This window comes from Polypterus senegalus, chromosome 12 (genome assembly GCF_016835505.1).
Source record: "Polypterus senegalus isolate Bchr_013 chromosome 12, ASM1683550v1, whole genome shotgun sequence".
Taxonomy (NCBI): Eukaryota; Metazoa; Chordata; class Cladistia; order Polypteriformes; family Polypteridae; genus Polypterus; species Polypterus senegalus.
The window spans coordinates 45,068,258-45,091,271 of NC_053165.1; the positions used below are offsets into that span (position 1 = coordinate 45,068,258).

General features: G+C 42.8%; 1 protein-coding gene across 1 annotated transcript in view; it reads left to right on the plus strand.

Moving 5' to 3' along the window:
- Positions 1 to 5,598, plus strand: part of LOC120540697 (NUAK family SNF1-like kinase 1) — a 110,836-nt gene extending 105,238 nt beyond the window's left edge. Inside the window, exons 6-7 of the mRNA XM_039771680.1 lie at positions 1,885 to 2,017; positions 4,316 to 5,598. Of these exons, the coding sequence (XP_039627614.1) occupies positions 1,885 to 2,017; positions 4,316 to 5,376 (1,194 nt within the window). The 3' untranslated portion in view covers positions 5,377 to 5,598. The remainder of the gene's footprint in view (positions 1 to 1,884; positions 2,018 to 4,315) is intronic.
- The last annotated feature ends 17,416 nt before the right edge of the window (positions 5,599 to 23,014 follow it).

A 23,014-nucleotide genomic window follows, 5' to 3' on the forward strand; every position in this document is an offset into this window, starting at 1 on the left:
GTGCTCATTCAAGTAGCGCCATGCTCAGAGCATAGCGATGCTCGAGCCGAACACATGTTCGGCCGAGCATGCTCGCTCATCACTAGTATTGACATAATCACTGATTAGTGTTATAATGATTCCATGTGTCAAAGTTGGTGGGCAAAATCCTTTTGTATTGTTTTAATGTGTCTGTTTTGACTGCCTTACAAGTATACTGCCTTTGTTTTACATTCTTAAGAGTTTGCATGGTGATGGTATAAGTAAACGTTATTGTAACGCCAACTGAAAACTAAATCACAGTAGACATAAAAGAAGTTGTGAATTTTATAGAAACTTGCTAAGATGGGCAAGTCAAGCTATCCTGCCTCCAGCAACCTCTTCCAAATCTTACCAGTGAATTTTAAAATGCTTCCAGAAAATTAAAGTTATAATGCCTGTACATATCCCTAGTCTGCCCTGTGTCTTCTCACACTGGCCTCTACCCCCATACGGAATAGATCTCCAGCATCCAAAATATATGCTTAAACTCTTAGTTTTAAAAGGCACCAGTTTAATTCTGAAGTCCCACCATATCTTCTCTGCATAGGAACCTCATTTTGGCCACTTGTGCTTCCAGTCCCATTTTTCACTACTTATTACTTGTAACCATTGGTGAAGATGTGGCTATAGACTGACTGGTAAACTAAAAGCTTTGTCTGTGGACTTGAATCTCTCTTCACCACTGTGATCTAGTACAATTTCAGCAACAGTTCTGTCACTAAACCAATTCATTTGTTAAGCTGAAAATCTACTCTACCCCAACTTGTAAACAAACAAAAATCAATTCAGAAATGATTCACATGAATGGGAGCTCCAGTAAAATCTAAAAGAACACAGGCCTAAAAAAGGAGCACCAGTACCCACCACTGGAGCCCAATGAAAGCTCTATTGCCAGGTGACTCACCTGACCTGGTCTGGCTCAGCAAGGTGAAGGGTGGTATGACTATCAGAGTCTCATCTGCTGCAAAGCTTGCACATATGCTCTGTGAGGACGTGCATATAGATAAATAATAGAATCAAATAAGATCAGATCAGAGACTGTCACAGCCAAAAATGAAACTGGAGCTTCACAAGGACCATCTGGCAGGTGAAGAATAGTATCACATTTAGGGGTGATAATTGCTGACTTCAGCTCTGCGTTACGTAGGAAATTCATATTGTTGACCTTGAGTGAGCTCATCAAGGTTTTATTTTAATGTCTGACTTTACATCCGACTTCTTTTTTATACAACAGCTACCTAAAACATATCTACCACCCTACCAAATAGAACGGTTAAAATCTGGTCTATTGTGTGAACGTCAGAAGATGGGTTGGTTTCACTGTATATTTGATTGTTTGTTTGCATTGTGGCATTTTGTTTTGTGTGTTGATTATGCTGGGCTAAAGTTCATTATTGTTCTCATCTTTGAGTTATAGAATATTATAACAAGTGTTCTACTTAATTTGCGTTGAATTGTAGTTTGTCTAAACGGGTTATATGGCAAGTGCTTTTTAGGAAGGTGAATGATTGACCAGATATTTTTGTTTGGGCTCAGTTCGTTAGAGTAGCAGTAGTACTGTTATGTGTACAGGGTACAGTAAAATTCTTACATGCATGTCTAACCCACATGTAACATGCCATCACTCTCTGACACCATATTAAACAAGGCATTGAAATACATAACTTCACACGTCCGTTTTCTGGATTTAACAGCTGATCGCTTTTTTTGTTGACAAACCAAAAACAAATGCTAGTACTTCTTTATTACACACAGTACCTCTTTCTCCAGTCTTTGAGAAGTTGTGAATTCTGTGTAGCATAGAAAGATAGAAATGTGCTATTTAAAATCTATTATTAACTCGCTCTATGACATTTTATACAGGTAGACTGCTGGGCCCTTGGTGTTCTGCTGTATTCACTGGTTTATGGAAACATGCCCTTTGACAGCAGGAACTACAAACACTTAACTGAACAGATCAGCGCTGGCAAGTACAGAAAGCCACAACAACCTTCAGGTTTGGATTTCTTTCATTTACGATATTGTGTATCTAAGATGTATAAACTGTGAGAGCACTGTCGCAGCGGGTTTTCAAGACAACTAGACTCTCGTTTTGATAGAATTCCTGATTATAATAGGAATTCCCTTTTAAGTAGGCCTGCTGTCAATTGGGACAATAACATCACAGCTTATTTTACTTTCCATGTCTAGTGTTTCTGCCGGAATCGAATAAGGCTCTGGTCTTTTACCCGTATACGATCACCACGCCTATGTGTGGGACTGCCAAGGGGTTAGTCAGAGCACACCAACTCCTCCTCCCCCTCCACCTGCATTCCTCCTCATTCCTAAGCAGTTTGCACGCCTGTAACTCCGGGGATGTTGCCACAAAGGGGGGGTTCCTAGGTTTTTGGACGAACTCTGGCTGAGCTCAACTCGGGGACAGTTCTGCTCCCCCAAGTTGCGAGGCTGTCCTTTGCGACTCAATACGCTCAATTAAACCTTCCATATTTTGGAAGTCTTTACCCCAGACCAGCTGGGCGAAGCCACAGGGTACATCATTTAGGAGCAGGTAGCAAGCCACCTGCTCCACTATTTGGTAGGGCTTGTTTTCAACTGGCTGTAACCAGTGCCCTCCTGCAGCCCATAATGACCAGGCTTGCTTGTGGGTCAGTCGCTCTGGGTCGAACCTCCACTTTCTTACTTTATTCACCTGCCAGTCTGAGGCACCCCTAGGTGGAAATCGCAGCTCTGCCTTCACAGGGAGGTGGGCACTCTCCCCCAAGAGAGCATAATAAGCCCCCTTCGCCTCCCCCATCTGGAGCAGCCCAATTCTGTGAACCTCTCCTGCACAACTCCCGGCCTGCCCAGGCTGTCCAGCTAAGTGTGCCGGGAGCGGAGCCTGCACCTGGTCTCCCTGAACCGCGGGACACCCACCCCGCTGGAAAACTCGGCCACAGTACGCTCCTACCTGGGTATATTGCAGGTCCTGTCCCCTTCTCTTCCGGGATCCAACCATCCTGCTGGCTATGCCAATGTCAGAAACTCCACACAGAGTCATAGCAAGGTTTGTGGCAGCCATCCGTATATTTGGTATCCTGGCTGCAAAGTTGCAAAATGTTATACAGCACTGTTGTGCACAAAACCGAGTCCAAAACAGAACTGAGTGAATAGGGAAAAGGTGGAGGCTTTTAAAGGGTAAGACAGGAAGTGAGGAGGTCAAATGGGTTCCGGCTTATAAGGGTCTTCAGCCATAGGCTTGAGCCCAGACGTGACATCACAAGGGCCGGAGCTGGCAACGTGTTCTTGCATAGGCTCGGACCCAGAAGTGATGTCAAGAGGGCCAGGTGGAATCTCCTGTGAATAATCTGCAGGAAAGGGAGAAAAAGAGTCCATGCACTCTGCCACATCCTGGTCTGATTTGGAATTGCCCTTACTCAAGCCCTTTAGCTGCCTCCCATGTGCACGTGTGTGACATTAGCTAATAAAAAAAACTTTCCCTACTGAATGAATTTATCCTGATATTTAACAAGGCACTTCATTTTAGGGTGCACTATTATTTTAACTGCACCTTCAATTTATATATATTTATCTCTATATATAAAAGTCAATGTTAGTATGTATGTATGTTCCAGCATCACTTTTTCATGAAACTAGGTACACATGTTTCTCATTGGTTGACTAAAAATACTGTAAGGTGAAATCAACCCTAACTCACCCCATTCTGGGTAGGGTGGGGTGTGATCTTGCGGTCTTGTATCCATTTTATCATCCAGTTGACACTCGGAACGACCACCAGAGGGCAAACTGGAGGTGACTGCCCCCATTCTTTATGTTTGAGCTCCACTGCGCCCCTGTTGTTTTTGACATTAAATAGAGTTGGCCGGTTCAGAGCGTCAACTGGATGATAACATACATACAAGACCGCAAGACAAGCACATTAGTGAGTCTTCATTGTTTGTTAATTTATTTTTATTTTTAAAGTTGTGTTTTTTTTAATTATATTTTTCTCAAACAATTAAAAAAAAACACTTTATTTTCCTCTTGGGCAATGCTGGGTATTTCAGCTAGTTATAAATAAAATGTACTTAGAAAAATGAAGGTGGTTTATGAGAAAATTAATCAAAGCAGATTCTTGGAGCCTAAAATCTATTACACAATGTCCCATTAAATAAAAGTAAACTGTTTCATGTTTTGCAGACAGTTGTAGACTAGTTGTAGAATATTTACAGTATAATAGATTAGTGACATTTCAGCTTGGTCTTCATTGTTCTCAAAGCATGCTGTTGTTAATATATGTTTTTCTTATGATTGTCAGATGCTTATGGACTGATCAACTGGATGTTGACTGTGAATGTGGAGCAGCGAGCCACAATAGAAGATATTTCACAGCACTGGTGGGTAAACTGGGGCTTTGACAAGTCAATTTGCGACTGTGTTTCTAGTCAAAACTGTCCCTCACCTCTGCTTGCAAGATACATTGACTGGCAGAATACGACAACGGCTAAAGATGTTCCAGATGATAAACATTATATTGAGTTCTCATTGCACTCGAGAAGCAGTGGAGAAGCAACATCATGCTTGAAGAAGTCAAAAAAGGAGAATGACATAACACAGCCCCAGCAGGAGACCTTTACCCGAAGTTTAAATATTAAACCTAAAGGGATCCTAAAGACCAAGAGCAGTTTTGATGCCTCCTTTGTGACGTCTTCGCTTCAGCCTTGTCTTTCTCAGCTTTGTGCCAAAGAGCAGCTTTCTCATGATCCAGTGCACATGTCTAACTCCAGAGCTCTGTCCTCTGAGCCTTCTGCAAAAATGCCAAAGAAAGGGATTCTCAAAAAACTTTACCAGCGAGAATCGGGGTATTCTTCTTCACCTGAACGGGGAGACTCCCTGGACAATTCAGAAAAATGTGAATCAAAACAAGATGAAGAGAGATGTCACACTGCAAATGATGTTGTACTTCGGAGGAAAGGGATTCTGAAACGTAACGGCAAGTTTTCATGTAGCCTTGACCTCCCAGATGACCGTTCCACGCTGAAGCTCTCTGAATCTCTTAAGCAACTGATTCTGTCTGGTGGGTACAGTGGGAACCAGCAACAGACAAGGGCACAGAGCAGGCCACCCAGTGTGATTAGTGATGACAGTTTGCTTTCAGGAGATTCTTTTGATATTTTGGATTTAGCAACTGCAGAAACAAAGAGGCTGCTTTTTACAGAAAGGAGAAAACACACTGTTTATAGTTCAGAGGAGGATCCAGAGGATGGTGAAATGAAAGGAGAGAAAAATAAAGACTTTATAATGAAAGAAACTGACAGGCAAAACATAAGAGCAGGAGGAGGTAAACATTATGCGCAGAATTATAGCAGTGCCTCCTGACCCAGCAGCAGATGCTTTAACTGAAGAAACATTGCAGGACTGAATTATATACTTTTCCACGCAATTTTTTAAAGGGCTTTAAGGTAATACACAAAAAATGAATTGTCTTATTTGACCAAGGACAGAAAATTAAATTCTGAAAGTGTGGTGTAGGTGGGGCGGCACGGTGGCGCCGTGGGTAGTGCTGCTGCCTCGCAGTTAGGAGACCCGGGTTCGTTTGCCAGGTCCTCCCTGCGTGGAGTTGGCATGTTCTCCCCATGTCTACGTGGGTTTCCTCTGGTTTCCTCCCACAGTCCTAAGACATGCAGGTTAGGTGCATTGGCAATTCTAAATTGTGCCCTGTCCGGGGTTTGTTTCCTGTGTTGGCTGGGATTGGCTCCAGCAGAGCCCCGTGACCCTGTAGTTAGGATATAGCAGGTTGGATGATGGATGGATGGTGTAAGTACAAAAAGGTTTTAATAAGGCAATAATAAATAAATGTACCTCTTTTCTTTTGGTTATTCCATTAGAGATGAGTGGAAATCCATGGGACAGACTGCTCTCTTGAGGCCTTCTATACAAATGGTGATTCAAAAGTCACACTGGGCTAAAGCCAGCACGGCATTTCCAGTCTGGAAAAATCAATGAATTGATATTAGCACTTATTTGAATTTGCTGGCCCATCCTGACATGCAAGACTTCTGAAACAATAGCATGAAGCATCACCTTTAATTGACCCTATGACTCTTATTTGATAACACCTTTATTGTAATGATATTTCTACATTCTCAGATATTTAATAAAGAAATTTGCTGAGCATACAGTACAAGCATAATCTTATCAGAATAAATAGCGGAGACAGACAGAGGGGGAAACAGACAAGGGACTTAAGGCATCACGATGCGGGTTGTGCACGGATGTTAAATCGGGACAATACTGTTTTCTATGCAGAATAAACACTGCAAACATGTACCAAACAATATTTATATTCACTTTAACTCCTGATGAGGGTTACAATGACAGCATGATGAGCTGAGCTGACCTGACTGATCAATTCTTGGCAGCTTTTTCTGATACCTAATGAGGAATTCCCAGGCCAACTGACAGGTGGAATCTGTACAACTTGTTCAGTGTCTGCTCATTCCCCCACTGGGCTGTGACTTGAACAATTCAAGTATTCTAACTACATGGCCAGATCACCTCAATGTGTTCTTCTTGACCTGAGGAAGCAGTAATTCTACTTTGAGGATCCCTTTGCACTACCAAGCTCCTTCCTATAATGGAGAGTGAGCTTATGAACGATTTTGTTTCAGTCACTATAAGGATACAATTAAAAATAGAAGTAGTGTGCAAAGATTTGTGACCAAAGCTGGCTGTCTTTGCTAAAAGGACAACTAAAAGATGATACAAGTGAATTCTCTCTAGTTTAGGTTGAGACAACAAAAGCCATCTATCAACTCTGAATTTTTAATAGAAACATGAGGTATGTGGCGGTGGGCTGGCACCCTGCCTGGGGTTTGTTTTCTGCCTTGCGCCCTGTATTGGCTGGGATTGGCTCCAGCAGACCCCCGTGACTCTGTAGTTAGGATATAGCAGGTTGGATAATGGATGGATGGGCATGAGGTCTGTGACTCAATTACTGAGACAATTGCCCACTTTCTGTCTGCTTCTCCATTAGCTGAGTTGAGGTGGTAACAGGATGACCGCCTTCCCTGCCTCGTAAGAATTCTTAAGAACATGCAAACCAGTTCGAAGAGAGAAAGAGATGAAACTTACTCGCCTGTTTTTGCTCTGGCTTTAGGTTTCCTTCACAGGGCCATGCCAACATATACCCCGTAGGAAGGAACTCAATGGCATCCTCAGTAGAGGCAGAGAACCCCATAACTGTCTTCTTTCAATCACAAAGGTGGTAGCTCAACTAAAAGGTCTTTATGAATTGTCCAGCTGTCATGGAGAGTACCTGAATTGATGTTAGAAAGTAGATTTGATCCAAGTCAGTTGTGCTTGGTTGCCTTCTGTGCTGTAATACACTGCAGTCCTTTTAATGTGTTGGCATAGAATTATTTTTTGACTAAATTATGTACACATTTTGATGTATAGATTAAAATCATCTTGCATGAGAAATTTACTGATAATTTTTCTAAGTTAAAATATTGAATAACTTCAGTTAAAATATAAACAGGGAATTAGTTTATGTAGTTATTATGCTGTTTTTGTGGTGTAGCTGTGGTGCCAAAAATAGCCAAACTGGAGAGAATTCGCTCTACAAGAGACGGGTCTGTTTTGCTGTAAACGGGTACCCGCTTTATTCTACATTACATGCCATAATATAACATCCTCAAATTTGCTTAATCCAGCTCAGGGTCCAGAGCCTACTACTGTAGCAGCATCTGGTAGAAGGCGGGAACTAATTTTGAATGAGGCACCAGTCACATGCATGACCCCCTCGCACACACTCTTGGTATTTAGTCTGTTAACTACAACAGCAAAACAATAACTAGCCTACTGGTTTATTAAAGTGAGATAGTAATAGCTGTATATGCAACATGTATTTACTGTATATACTGTTTGTGCCTACTGTATTTTTCTTTTGCCACTGCTTTTCCGGGTTTCAGATTCAACTCGTACAGTATGTACCACGCTCGGTTTTGCAACATGCTATGTAATCTTCATTTTGTTGAATTAAACTGACAAATGACTGTGTTTACCAATTAAATAGTTTACCTGCCTGCTGTCTTATAAAGACTTTGACTTTTTTCTCTTATGTGAAGTTAACCATCGTATTATTGTAAGTGATTGAGCAATGCAGAATGTAATTTCTATATTTTACTAAAACAGTATTAACATTTTATCAGATACTAATGTTTGCTTATTTTTCCCCTGAAGTCTTCAAAAGAATCAGAATAACTATCAATGTATTTATTCCTGTATTTAGCTTAATAATCACTAAGGGCATAACACTACCCTTGAAACTGCAACTTAGGTATGTGGAGGAGCTTTAGATGGAATGCCAGCTCTTGTAGAAACCTCTTCTAAGCTGCCAAGGCTTGCAGACAGACAAGCTGGGCATCTTAAACAACCATGATGCAACATCTCATTTCAAGCTACTCAAGGGGGAAGATGAACTTCCATTATTTTTTTCTGTTAGATAAAAATGCTGGATTGTCCACTCACTGGTTTTAACATGTGTTGCTGATCACTGCAAGGGCTTCATAATATTGTTTCACAGATTTTAATATATGCATTTTTTTTTTCTTCCCAACTTGTTTGGAGATGTCAGGGCCATCTTATCCAGGATCTCCTCAACAACCATAAGTTTGACTTTCTCTGTTTAACCGAGACATGGCAACAACATTAAGACTTTTTTCAACTTAATGAATCCACCCGCCGGGGTTTGGTTTGTTGACATTTGTCAACCCCATGCCTCTGGCCGAGGAGGAGGTCTTGAGATACTTTATCGCGAGAAGTGGAAAGTCCTGCCGTTGTCTGCTCCTGCTGTTAGTTCTTTTGAATCTACTGTGCGTCAATTGTCCAGGCCTATTCCTACCATCATTGCAATTGTCTACTGTCCCAAATCAAACATAGATTTTTTGAACAACCTTGCTAACTTTCTTACCCATTTATCTACAATTTCTTCAAACATTCTATTGGAGTATTTTACTATACATATGGACAATATCAATATCTCTCTTACTAGAGACTTTTTATCTTGCCTTCAGAGTTTTGGATACCAGCAGTATACTGTACTGATGTTCCCACACACTCTAAAGGACATATCTTGGACCTGATCTACTGCTCTGGTGTTGTCCCTCTCGATCTTACAGCAGATGAACTCACTATAACTGATCATTATCTCCTTTCATTTCTAATACTAAGCTTCCCCATCTCATATCTTTCCACAATATTAAGAATATTAACTTGTTTTTCTTTACTCTAGAATTGATTCCCACATGGACTTTTATAATTTATCCACTCTTGAAGAATTGGTCTCATACTATAACACTGGACTCAATGGTATTCTTAATTCTCTCACTCCGTTAAAAACTAGACCTGTTTCCTTTTCTTTTTCTGCCCCCTGGTTTCTGAAAGCCAATGGCAGGCAACTTGAATGATTACATAAAAAACTGGACTCTTTGTCCACAAAGAGATGCATAAAAATCATGCACTTTATTTTAAGGACTGTATAGCTCAAATCAAATCAAATCCAACTATTACACTCAGTTAATTTCCTCTAATAAAGGTACTGTAAGACCAAGTCATTGTTTTCATTACTTAATAATATTACACAACCTACAGACTCTTTACCATCTCACCTGTACTCAACTGCTTTTTGTAATTTCCTTATGTCCTTTTTTAGTGAGAAAATGCAGAGGATACATAAGCATCTCAGTCCAGATTCTCTCAGTATTTCTCTGAACTACACCCACCTATTGACTCATTTTGCTCTTTCCAGCTTCCCACCTTCTCAGAAATCTCAGATCTTGTCCGTAAATCTAAGCCATCTACTTGTCAGCTGCATCCCTCTCTGGTCCCCCTTATTTCTGCTATAATTCATTCTTCTTTCACCACTGGTACTGTTCCTACATCTTTTAAAACTGCTACAATAACCCCAATACTGAAAAAACCTGGTGCCAATCCTACTAACTTCAGTAATTTTCACCCTATTTCTAATCTGGCCTTCATCTCCAAAATTCTTGAAAATATAGTAGCTATCCACCTTCACTCCCACTTATCTCATAATAATTTGTATGAAGAGTTCCAGTCTGGTTTTCGTCCTCTCCACAGTACAGAAATGGCACTTGTTAAAATTACTAATGGTTTGAAATTTTGTAAAAAAGAAAAGTTGGAACCATAAATACTTTTACTGATTTTAGATAAACTAATAAATTAAAAATCAAAAATTATTTATTACAAATACAAACAAATCAAGCAGATTTATGAAATAAAAGAAAACATTATTAATCCAAATTGTTAATTAATGTGAAGTATCAAAAATTCCTTCAGTGCAGTTGTTGCCATTGCAGCCTCACAGCTCTGATGACAAAGGTTTAGATCTCAGCTTGGTTACTCTGTTTTAGCTTTGCACATTAAACTACTTGTGCACAGGTTTTATGTGTTCTAGACGTCTTCCATAATTTAGATGGGTTAGTTATTGGTTCTTAATTGTTCCGGTGTGACTGTGTCCTATAAAGAACTAGGGTCTCATTCAAAATTAGTTTTCTGCCTTGTACCTTTTGCTTCTGATATGGTTTACAATATTATGTGACAAGATAATGGAACCAAGTGCTTAGATTAAAGGGCAAATGCCTATGGTTTACAGAAACAAAACTTAAATATGCAACACTTTTCAGAGGTACAGTAAGCTCAGTCAATAAATCACTATAATCTGATAATAGAAAACCAAGCCAGACTTGAGCAGTTAAAGTCTAGAGTGTAATGGGACTTCTGTTCCACCGGCATATTCCCTTTTTTATTTTTGCCCATGACATAACATGTTGGGTTATTCAAGGTTTTAATGATAATTAAATACAGGAGATATATATATATATACTAGCAGAATACCCGCGCTTCGCAGCGGAGAAGTAGTGTGTTAAAGAAGGAAAGAAAAGGAAACATTTGGAAAATAACGTAACATGATTGTCAATGTAATTTGTCACTGTTATGAGTGTTGCTGTCATATATATATATATATATATATATATATATATATATACTGTACAGCAAAATACCCCAACGCATAGCGATGTCGTGTGTTGAAGTTATGAAAAAGAAAAGGAAACATTTTAAAAATAACGTGACATGATTGTCAGAGTAATTGTTTTGTGTATTTGGCGGCAGCATCATGAAGTTGTTTTCGTCTAGCTGCATCAGAAAATGTACCACGACGTCTGACACGCCTCCTTTTTACTGTTTTCTTACAGCTTGGATTGCTGCATATATATATATATATATATATATATTGTCACACACGTGCGCATGGGAGGCAGCTAAAGGGCTTGAGTGAAGGCAGTTCGGAGGCATGCCGGGGTGTGGCAGAGTGCACTGACTCTTTTCTCCCTTGCCTGTAGACCATCCCGGGGATTTCACCTGGATCACCTGACATCACTTCGGGACTGAGCCAATGGAAGTCGGCCACACCAGCTCCAGTCCCTCTGATGTCACCTCCGCTCTGAGCCAATGGTGGAAGACCACGTGCGGATCCATACGACCTCACTTCCTGTCTCCCCTTTAAAACCTGCCCCTTTTCCTTTGTTTCTTTAGTCTTGTTTTGGACTCGGTTGTGTGCACTTCAGTGCTCTGTATTTTGTTAAAGAAAACGACTTTTGCAGCCAGGATACCACAATATACGGGTGGCTGCCCCAACTCTTTATCTGTCAATGTCTCGTTCTTGTGACAGTGGCGTAGTCGGCAGGATGGAGAAGTCCCGGAGGAGAAGGGGACAGGACCTGCAATATACCCAGGTGGGAGCGTACCGGGGCCGAGGATTCAGGCGGGAGGGTGCCCGTGGTTCGGCGTGACCCGGTGCGGGCTCCGCTCCCGGCACTCATAACTAGCCCATCTGGAGTGGCCAGGGAGTGTGCGGGTGGGGCTCACAGAATTGGGCTGCCCTGGAGGGAGGCAAAGGGACTCAGTATGCTCTCTTGGGGGAGAGTGCCTGCCTCCCTGCGAAACCAAAGCCCCATTTACCACCTAGGGGTGCCCCAGACTGGCAGGTGAATAAAATAAAAAAATGGAGGTTGGACCCTGAGCGGCCGACCAACAAACAAGCCTGGTCCTTATGGGCAATGGTAGGGCATTGGCTACGGCCATTTGAAAACACGCCCTACCAAATAATAGAGCAGGTAGCTTGCTATCTGCTCCTGGAAGCGCTTCCCCGTGGCTTCACCCAGCCGGTTTGGGGCGGCGGTTCAAGAACATGTCTGAGCTCATAGAGCTTATGGAGACGCAGAGGGCGGCCTCACACTCTGGGGGAGCAGAACCGTCCTCATGTCAAACTCAGCCGGGCGTTCCAAGACCTAGCCCCACCCTGTACAATCCGGAGCCGTATGGCGTCCGCGGCGCGGGCGCAAACCGCTTGGAGGCAAGGAGGAATGCAGGTGGAGGGTGAGGAGGGTTGGTGTGCTCTGGCTAATCCGCTGGCGGTCCCACATACTGGCGTGGTGATCGCCAACGGACACAAGACCACAGGTTTGTTCGACTCCGGCAGCAACATTTCAATTGTTGCCCGCCGCTTTGTGCAACCGCAACAGTGGCTAAATTTAAGACCGGTATAACCTGTGTCCACGGAGACATCCGCTGGTACAGGTCCGCCGCTGTGTCATCAGTTACGGAGGGTCAGTTCGTAAGCTCACCGTAGCGTCCTACCTGATCCTCCACACCCGGTGATACTAGGGCGGGACTGGTCTAAAATCAAAAGCGGTGAGACACATACCACTCCCGGGGTTAATTTGGGCCTCGTTATGGACGGAGATAACCCGTCTCAAGCTGCCTCCACGCCGTGTAATCAGCCGGCAGAGAGAGACGAAGCAGTCGCCCTGACTGACGTGGCAACTCCCGGGCCGTCGCGGGCTAACACGGCATCCACCAACGCCGGCGGAGCGGGAGGAAACCACGCCCATTGAGGTCGACGCTGACCCTCTCTCCGTGTTGCGGTTCCAATTTAAAGAAACGCCGGCTTCTTTTAGAAGGGAGCAATGGAATGATGACTCCCTGAAGTTTGTAAAAAATGCAGTGGTCCTTGTCAATGGCCAGCGCACTAATCAGTCGATGCCACAGGGCCCCTACTTTGTGCTAGATAATGACCTCCTTTACCGTGTAGCAATGCATGACGGGCAGGAGACGAGGCTGCTGCTAGTGCGCGTACCTTCCGGCGGCAGGTCTGTGAGCTAGCACACGCCCACCTCCTAGGTGGCCACCTGGGCACCGAAAAAACTCTGGAGCGGATCAAGCTCCGTTTCTACTGGCCAGGAATTAATGAGGAGGTTCGCCGCTTTGGCGCTTCCTGCCCGGAGTGTCAACTGCGACAAATTCCTAGGAGGGACCGTGCTCCTCTTGTTCCTATTCCACTGATTGACGTTCCCTTCCACAGAATCGGGGTCGACCTGGTGGGACCCTGGAGCCCTCAGCCCGAGGACACAAGTACATTTTAGTCCTCGTGGATTACGCTACACGATACCCCGAAGCTGTTCCGTTGCGCTCAGCTACCTCTAAAGCCATCGCACGGAATTACTAGGGGTATTGCGCGTGGGGATCCCCAAAGAAGTCTTGACAGACCAGGGGACCCCCTTCACCTCGGAAACGTTCAAGGAGACTGCCAGATTACTGAAAATAAAGCATTTAAAGACCTCGTGTATCATCCTCAAACCGACGGATTAGTAGAGAGGTTTAATCAAACTCTCAAGCAAATGCTGCGTAAGGTGGTCAGCGAGGATGGAAGGAACTGGGATCAGCTCCTCCCCCTCGTCCTTTTGCCTATCGGAAGTCCCACAAGCCTCCACGGGTTCTCCCCTTTGAACTACTATACGGGCGACAACCTCGGGGCATATTAGATATTTTGAAAGAAGGCTGGGAAGAAGAGGCTCTTCCCTCCACAAACATACTGGAATATATCGCGCAGTTACGCGATAGATTTGGAAAAATTCGGCCTGTCCTTAAAAGTCACATGGAGGAGGCTCAAGCAGCAGGCCCGGTACTACAACGCGCACGTCTCTTCGGGAGTTCCGCCCGGAGATCGGGTCATGGTCCTAGTGCCTACCTCCCACTCTAAATTGCTTGCCCACTGGCAGGGCCCCTCTGAAGTTAAGGAGAGGAAGGGACTGGTCGACTATTTGGTGAGTCAACCCAATCGTCGGCCAAAGGAGCGGGTTTATCATGTGAACCTGCTGAAACCGTGGAAGGACAGGGACCCCGATCCCTCCTCCGGCCAGCCCGCTCACTCTTCGCACACACACGACCTTAACTTCGCACGGACTTAAGTCCCAGACAGCGGCAGGAGCTGGAAACAGTTATCCGGACCGTCGGGAGGTAGTCAGTGAGAACCCCGGAAGGACCTCTCTGATTGAGCACAACATCGTGACAGAGCCGGGGTTGTTGTCCGAGAACGCCCGTATCGTCTTCCCGAGGCAAAAAAGGCTGAAGTGGAGCTTGAGATCAAGCGCATGCTGGAGCTAGGTGTGATTGAGGAAAGTTATAGTCCCTGGTCCAGCCCCATTGTGCTCGTCGGTAAGCCTGACGGAAGTTGGAGGTTCTGCAATGACTTCCGTCGGCTTAATCAAGTCTCCCAATTTGATGCTTATCCAATGCCACGCGTGGACGACCTCCTCGAGAGGCTTGGACAGGCTCAATACCTGACCACACTTGACATGACGAAAGGGTACTGGCAGGTTCCTTTAACGGACTCCGAAGGAAAAACCGCGTTTAGTACCCCTAGCGGACACTGGCAGTATCGTGTCCTTCCATTTGGGTTACACGGGCTCCAGCAACCTTTCAGCGTCTGGTGGACAAAGTGCTTCGGCCTCATAACTCATACAGTGCTGCCTACCTGGATGACGTGGTCATCTATTCCAGCACATGGAAGGAACACCTACAGCATGTCCAAGCGGTATTACGGACACTTGGTGAGGCGGGCTCGGATTAATCCCAGAAATGCTTCTTGGATTAAGCGAGCCAAATATTTAGGCTACCTGGTGGGTCGGGGTACCTGTAAGGCCACAGTGCTCCAAAATTGATGCCATTCTGAAATGGCCCCGTCCACGAACCAAGCGGCAAGTCCAAGCCTTTCGGTTAGCGGGTACTACCGCCGGTTTGTACCCGGTTTTGGAGAGCGGCGCCTTGACTGATTTAACAAAGAAGAGGGCCCGAACATTTGTGGCATGGACTGAAAAAACAGGCGCTGCATTTGGTGACTTAAAGCAGGCCCTTACGTCCACACCTGTTTTGATGGCACCTAACTTTTCTTTGCCTTTCATCCTCCAGACGGACGCTTCGGACACAGGCCTGGGCGCCGTGCTGAGCCAAAGCGTCGATGGTGTGGAGCACCCCATCATGTTCCTGAGCGGAAACTGTTGGACCGGAGACCAGGTATGCTGCGGTGGAGAGGGAGGCTCTGGCGATTAAATGGGCGATTACTCAGCTGAGGTACTACCTGTTGGGCGGAATTCACCCTTGTCACGGACCATGCACCCTACAGTGGATGGCCCTCCACAAGGAGTCGAATCCGCGGGTCACCCGGTGGTTTCTTGACCTGCAGCCGTACAAGTTTTCGCTCGTTCATCGCCGGGGCGCACTCCACGCCAACGCTGATGCTCTTTTCGGGTTCACGACCTCTCGGTTAGGTCGCCCGACCCGTCGGGTCTGGGCTAAGGGGGCCTTGTCACACACGCGCATGGGAGGCAGCTAAAGGGCTTGAGTGAAGGCAGTTCGAGGCATGCCGGGTGTGGCAGAGTGCACTGACTCTTTTCTCCCTTGCCTGTAGACCATCCCGGGGATTTCACCTGGATCACCTGACATCACTTCGGGACTGAGCCAATGGAAGTCGGCCACACCAGCTCCAGTCCCTCTGATGTCACCTCCGCTCTGAGCCAATGGTGGAAGACCACGTGCGGATCCATACGACCTCACTTCCTGTCTCCCCCTTTAAAACCTGCCCCTTTTCCTTTGTTTCTTTAGTCTTGTTTTGGACTCGGTTGTGTGCACTTCAGTGCTCTGTATTTTGTTAAAGAAAACGACTTTTGCAGCCAGGATACCACAATATACGGGTGGCTGCCCCAACTCTTTATCTGTCAATGTCTCGTTCTTGTGACAATATATATATATATATATATATATATATATATATATATATATATATATATATATATATATATATATATATTACATACAGTGGGTACGGAAAGTATTCAGATCCCCTTCAATTTTTCACTCTTTGTTATATTGCAGCCATTTGCTAAAATCATTTAAATTGATTTTTTCCCTCATTAATGTACACACAGCACCCCATATTGACAGACAAAAAAAAAGAATTTTTGAAATTGTTGCAGATTTATTAAAGAAAAACTGAAATATCACATGGTCCTAAGTATTCAGACCCTTTGCTCAGTATTTAGTAGAAGCACCCTTTTGAGCACAGCCATGAGTCTTCTTGGGAAAGATGCAACAAGTTTTTCACATCTGGATTTGGGGATCCTCTGCCATTCTGCCTTGCAGATCCTCTCCAGTTCTGTCAGGTTGGATGGTAAATGTTGGTGGACAGACATTTTTAGGTCTCTCCAGAGATGCTCAATTGGGTTTAAGTCAGGGCTCTGGCTGGGCCATTCAAGAACAGTCACAGAGTTGTTGTGAAGCCACTCCTTCGTTATTTTAGCTGTGTGCTTAGGGTCATTGTCTTGTTGGAAGGTAAACCTTCAGCCCAGTCTGAGGTCCTTAGCACCCTGGAGAAGGTTTTTGTCCAGGATATCCCTGTACTTGGCCGCATTCATCTTTCTCTCAATTGCAACCAGTCGTCCTGTCCCTGCAGCTGAAAAACACCCGCACAGCATGATGCTGCCACCGCCATGCTTCACTGTGGGGACTGTATTGGACAAGTGATGAGCAGTGCCTGGTTGTCTCCACACATACCGCTTAGAATTAAGGCCAAAAAGTTCTATCTTGGAGTTTTCAAGACACCTGAAGGACTCTGAGATGGTGAGAAATAAGATTCTCTGGTCTGATGAGACCAAGATAGGACTTTATATATATATATATATATATATATATATATATATATATATATATATATATATATATATATATATATATATATATATATATATATATATATATATATATATATATATATATAGATAGATAGATAGATTATATATGTGTAACACTAAGAATTTAATTGGCTGATTTTTTTATTTTGAAAAAGAAGCATAATGCAATTAGATTTCACGTAGTGACATTGGTTGGTGTCGGTGGTTTGCAACTGTTTTTGCCTTTGATTCCAAACAGGTCTTTAATGTCTTTAAAGAACAATTATTTATAATCCTTGCTTAAAAAAAACATATTTTAAAAGTTCTGCTCAGCATATTTGTAAATACACACACACATTAATGTAAAAAAGAACTAGTGCATACCTTTTGTAATTGTGGTATCGGGTATAACTTTCATTCAACTTGCTACCTAAGATTCTTTCTTACACTTTTCCAAAATAGTTATTTAGCAGCAACTGATGGCAGGATGATAGCTGATTAAGAAATACATTGTAATAAAAGCCATTAATGTCACCATTTGTGAATCCATTAATTAATCATCAGTGTTCGTGCAAACACCACAAAATCTTCCACAAGCACTCATGAAAAAAATAGAAAGAAGACGCTTTTGCCATGCTAAAAACGAATGTAACTTGTTTAAAGGATTCTACCAAAAATGAGGGTATTTAAAATCTCCTTTTCAAAGTAGATTTTATTTGAAATCTTCATTGATGTTCAAAACTAAGTGGAATAATTCAATAGGATAGGGATGATAATAATACATAGAGGCCAAAACCCAGTTCTGTCCAGCAGTTTGACTCAGGTAAGTGTGTCTGAGTTTAAATAAAAATGGAAAATATTTACAAAGAGTATGAAACATTTATGAAAAGTGTGCAACAAAGCACTGGCTCAGTATTTAAAGAAGTGGTGGCAGTTATTTTTTTTTTTATTATTATTGTACATCAGTTATCCTGGGGACTGGACCCTATGCCAGCATCAATGGGTGCAAGGCAGAAACCAGCGCCAGATGGGGGGGCACACATCTCTCGCTGCTTATATTCACCAACTAGACTCAATAACAAAATTTTAAAACTACTCTTAAAACACACCTCTTCAAATTGGCATATCAAATATGATTTTATTATTTGTTCATGATTTTATTGCAAGTTTGTTACTTCTTACTTGCTGCATTACTGTTGATTTTATTTTTATCTGTTCCTATTTTATTGTTTAACTCTTTCTATGGTGACTTTGAGTGTTTAGAAAGGTGTCCAATAAATAAAATGTATTATTATTTTTATTATTTTTTTATTACACATGCACACCACAGGCCAATTTAGAGTGAAACTAACAGATTTGGGGTGTGACAGGAAAACCTCCAGAAACCGAGCCTTTTCCAGGATTTGAATAAATGGCTGTAATCACCACATCACCTACTTTTTGGTAATATATAGTGCTGGTTGTGAAATATTTTGGATATTTCCAGCATAATATGTGGTTAACTTATAACTGCAATATGTTTCTGTCTCCTAGTTTTACATTGGTCTTATTTTTGTCTTTTTTTTTACTTTATAAACGTATCTATTTAAAAGAAATGAGCAAATGATGTGTGTAACCAGGGTAGTGTTCCATTTAACCAAATGCAATAGTCCATTTATACTTGACTGTGTTTGTTTAGAAATTAAAAACATTAAAAGGCACTAAACAGGTGCTTTTTAAACAGGTCAGTATATAAAACACTATCTTCGTGGTCAAGTCATTTACTAACTGTATTATTATAACAGACAGGTTTTAATTGACAGAACTAAAGTAGTTGCATTGATCTCTGCCAGGCTGACCTGCATTATACATCACAAACAAATGGTACACATGAACAAAACAGACTCATGTCTTCTTTTACTGCTGGAAAACTTAAATCTAAAGGTGGCCGACTTATGAAATATATAAATGGGCATTTCTGGGAAAAAATGTACTAGTGGTCTAAAAAGCTGCCATCACCATTTAGTCAAACATATGATGCGAAAATTAAAAGTAATCTGTTACTGAGAAATGAATTGAACACCTAATACAGATAATATACTGAAGCCAGGGCAATAATAAATATGTGTAGTGAAGCCAAAATTGATCCTAGCCTTACACACAATATGGCCAGGCTTTACTCTGGCTTCCTGTGATCTTGTAATCAAATAAGTGGATTCAAGGAAAGGACTTGGTGATTAGGAGAAATACAGTTACACATCAGTGTGTCTTGGACACTGACGAATACAATGAGCAGCTGTATACAGTATATGTCATTAAACATTGAAGGCTAAGTAAAAATGTCTGTTTTTTTGAAGGACCTTTACAAGATAGAAGATATTCTGAATGTTGCTGGCCAACTAATGACTAAAGTGTAATTAGCGTTAAAGTGTAGAAATGCTGCATTTTAAGACATGGGTTATTTAGAACATATATGCAAAGAATCACATGCTGGTTGATTTTGCTGAATATTTAAATATATATTTAATAACCACTAAAAGCAAAAACATATTTACAAATACATTGTAGATCTGGATAAAGAAAAATACACGGTAAGACTATTTATTGTCTTGGAGAAAGCATAAACATCTCCATATACTTGACACAGTTTAGCATTCTCTAGAATTAAAAGTCAGACAACAAATATTTTGGTTATCTGGCAATTTTACAACCTTGTCCTATGCTGTATGAATAATTCTGTTCCAAATAAATCACTATTTATGATTTAAGAAGTTTTTCTGCATTTTAAAACTATGTACTTACCAATCAGTCAAGACCGCATTATAAGACCAACCCAGATATACCTGTTTTATGTCATAATGCTATGCAATGAGGATAATTTAAAAAAAAATACAGTATTTGTTTAGTCAAACCAAGTAATGCACTGTTTCTTGCTTTGAAATATCCATTATTTTTAAAATAAATGTCCAAAAAAGATCTATTTAAAAGGAATTTCCTCCACAATTTCTCACTAAGCATTTTGTATACAGTATATTGTATTATCATTTTTGTTGCATTTGACCCTAAATTAGGTAAGCAGTTTACAAAATGGGTGGATGAATTCTTATGTTAATATTCAGCTATTAATATTATTTAATTTATTATTTCATAATGCACATTTCTCATTAATAGGTTTAACTATTGTAAAATTGTACATATCCATCCATTTTCTGACCACCTTTTAAAGTTCAGGGTTGTGGATAGTTGGTGCCAGCACTGGGCATGTGGTGTGAACACCTAGATGGGATACCAGTGCATTGCATGAGGCACTTAGAAGTTACCAATTAATCAAGCGTGTAAGTCTTTGGAGGAAAACTGGAGAACCTCGATAAAAAAAAAAAAACAACAGAAAAAGGGAAAACTTCCCATGGAGTGGGCCAGGATGTGAACCCAGGGCCCAGTGGAGCAGCATTACTAAGGCTGCATTTTAAAACAGTGAATTAAAAAAAATAATAGTGTTCAATAAAACAGTGTATCATAGTGGCACAGTTAATAGGACTGCTGCCAATTTCCTGAGTTTTAATTCTTCATCTAGTCAGCACCTTATCCCTGTGTTGGTGTGTGTTTTCCTCCCACATCTCACAGACGTGCGTTTACGGCTATTCCATATTAGTCAAGTGTTTGTGGGTTCTTTGGTGTACTGGTCCCAGTGCAGTTTCCTGCCTTTCACTCAGTGCTGCCTGGCGGGGCAGCAGCAACCAATTATCCTGGATTAAGTGGGTTTGAGAATGTTGTATTATGTTGACCACCCTAGCCCACTCTCACCTAGGAGTACTTCATCCTACAACCATCATTCTGCTGATATCAGCATAGGTGAGACATCCCCACCCACAATTATAGCAGTGCAGGTTGCAAAGCAGCGGGTCCAGATGGAGCATCTCCACGACTGCTGAAGTCTTTTGCGTTGGAGCTGGGAAGTCCTCTACAGTGAATCTTCAACCTGAGCCTGGAGCAGGGGAGAGTCCTGAGGCTTTGGAAAACATCTTGTATCACCCCAGTCCCAAAGGTATCACGTCCTAGTGAGATAAACGACTTCTGGCCTGTCGCTCTGACGTCACATGTGATGAAGACTATGGAGCGGCTGCTGCTTCACCACCTGTGGCCACAGGTCCACCACGCTCTCGACCCTCTGCAGTTCGCATACCAGGAGAAGGTGGGAGCGGAGGATGCCATCATCTATATGCTACACTGATCCCTCTCCCACTTGGACAGAGGCAGTGGTGCTGTAAGAATTATGTTTCTGGACTTCTCTAGTGCCTTCAACACCATCCAACCTCTGCTCCTTAGAGAGAAGCTGACAGAGATGGGAGTAGATTCATACCTGGTGGCATGGATCGTGGACTATCTTACAGACAGACCTCAATATGTGCGTCTTGGGAACTGCAGGTCTGACATTGTGGTCAGCAACACAGGAGCGCCGCAGGGGACTGGGCTTTCTCCGGTACTATTCAGCCTATATACATCGGACCTCCGATACGATTCGGAGTCCTGCCACGTGCAAAAGTTCACCGATGACACTGCTATTTTGGGCTGCATCAGGAGTGGGCAGGAGGAGGAGTACAGGAAGCTAATCAAAGACTTTGTTAAATGGTGTGACTCAAACCTCTTACACCTGAACACCAGCAAGACCAAGGAACTGGTAGTGGATTTTAGGAGGCCCAGGCCCCTCATGGACCCCATGATCATCAGAGGTGATTGTGTGCAGAGGGTGCAGACCTATAAATATCTGGGAGTGCAGCTGGATGACAAATTGGACTGGACTGCCAATACTGATGCTCTGTGTAAGAAAGGTCAGAGCCGACTGTACTTTCTTAGAAGGTTGGTGTCCTACAACATCTGCAATAAGATGCTGCAGATGTTCTACCAGACGGTTGTGGCGAGTGCCCTCTTCTACGCAGTGGTGTGCTGGGGAAGCAGCATAAAGAAGAAGGACATCTCACGCCTGGACAAACTTGTTAAGAAGGCAGGCTCTATTGTAAGAATAAAGCTGGACAGTTTAACATGTGTAGCAGAGCAACGGGCATTAAGCAAAGTCCTGTCAATCATGAAGAATCCACTGCATCCACTGAACAGTGTCATCTCCAGGCAAAGTAGCTTCAGTAACAGACTGAGGGGATCGTTCCTCTACCACACTATGCGACTCTTCATTTCCACCCGGGGGAGTAAATGCTAACATTATTCAAAGTTATTGTCTGTTTTTACATGTGTGGAGCTGACCCGGACACAGACAGGCAGACATGTTGTTTGTCACGACCACACGTTTATTATATATACAATATTTACAAATATTAAAGTCACTCAGACTTAGTCACATGCACAAACCTCAAAACACACAGTCCTGGACACAAAATGCCTTTCTTCAGGCCGCCTCCACACTCTCTTCTGCCTCGCCCTGCTTCCACCCGACTCCAGCCCTGAATGAAGGGAGACGGCCCCTTTTATATTCTCCCGGATGAGCTCCAGGTGATTCCCGACACTCCTTCATTGGCCACGCCTACGCCTTCCTGGTGTGGCGGAAGTGCTGAGGTAACAGGTCCCCAAGGCATTGGGGCGCCTCCTGGCGGTGACCACGGGCCCTTACAGGGTGGGGCTTCCATGCCCTCAACCCGTGGCCCCCAGAGCAACCAGGAAGGCGGCCCCCAAGTGATCCAGGGTGGGCGCAGACCCACATCCGGTCCCTCACGGCATCCCGGCCGGGTCGTTGCCCCTGGCATCCCTGACACATGCAATTTTATTATTCTTTAATTTAATATTGTTTTTGTATCAGTATACTGCTGCTGGATATGTGAATTTCCCCTTGGGATTAATAAAGTATCTATCTATTATTCTCAGTACCTCAAAATAACAATGGTCAATAACTATGTTTAAGTATACTATGTGACATAGTTTAAAGAAATCTTTAAATATAT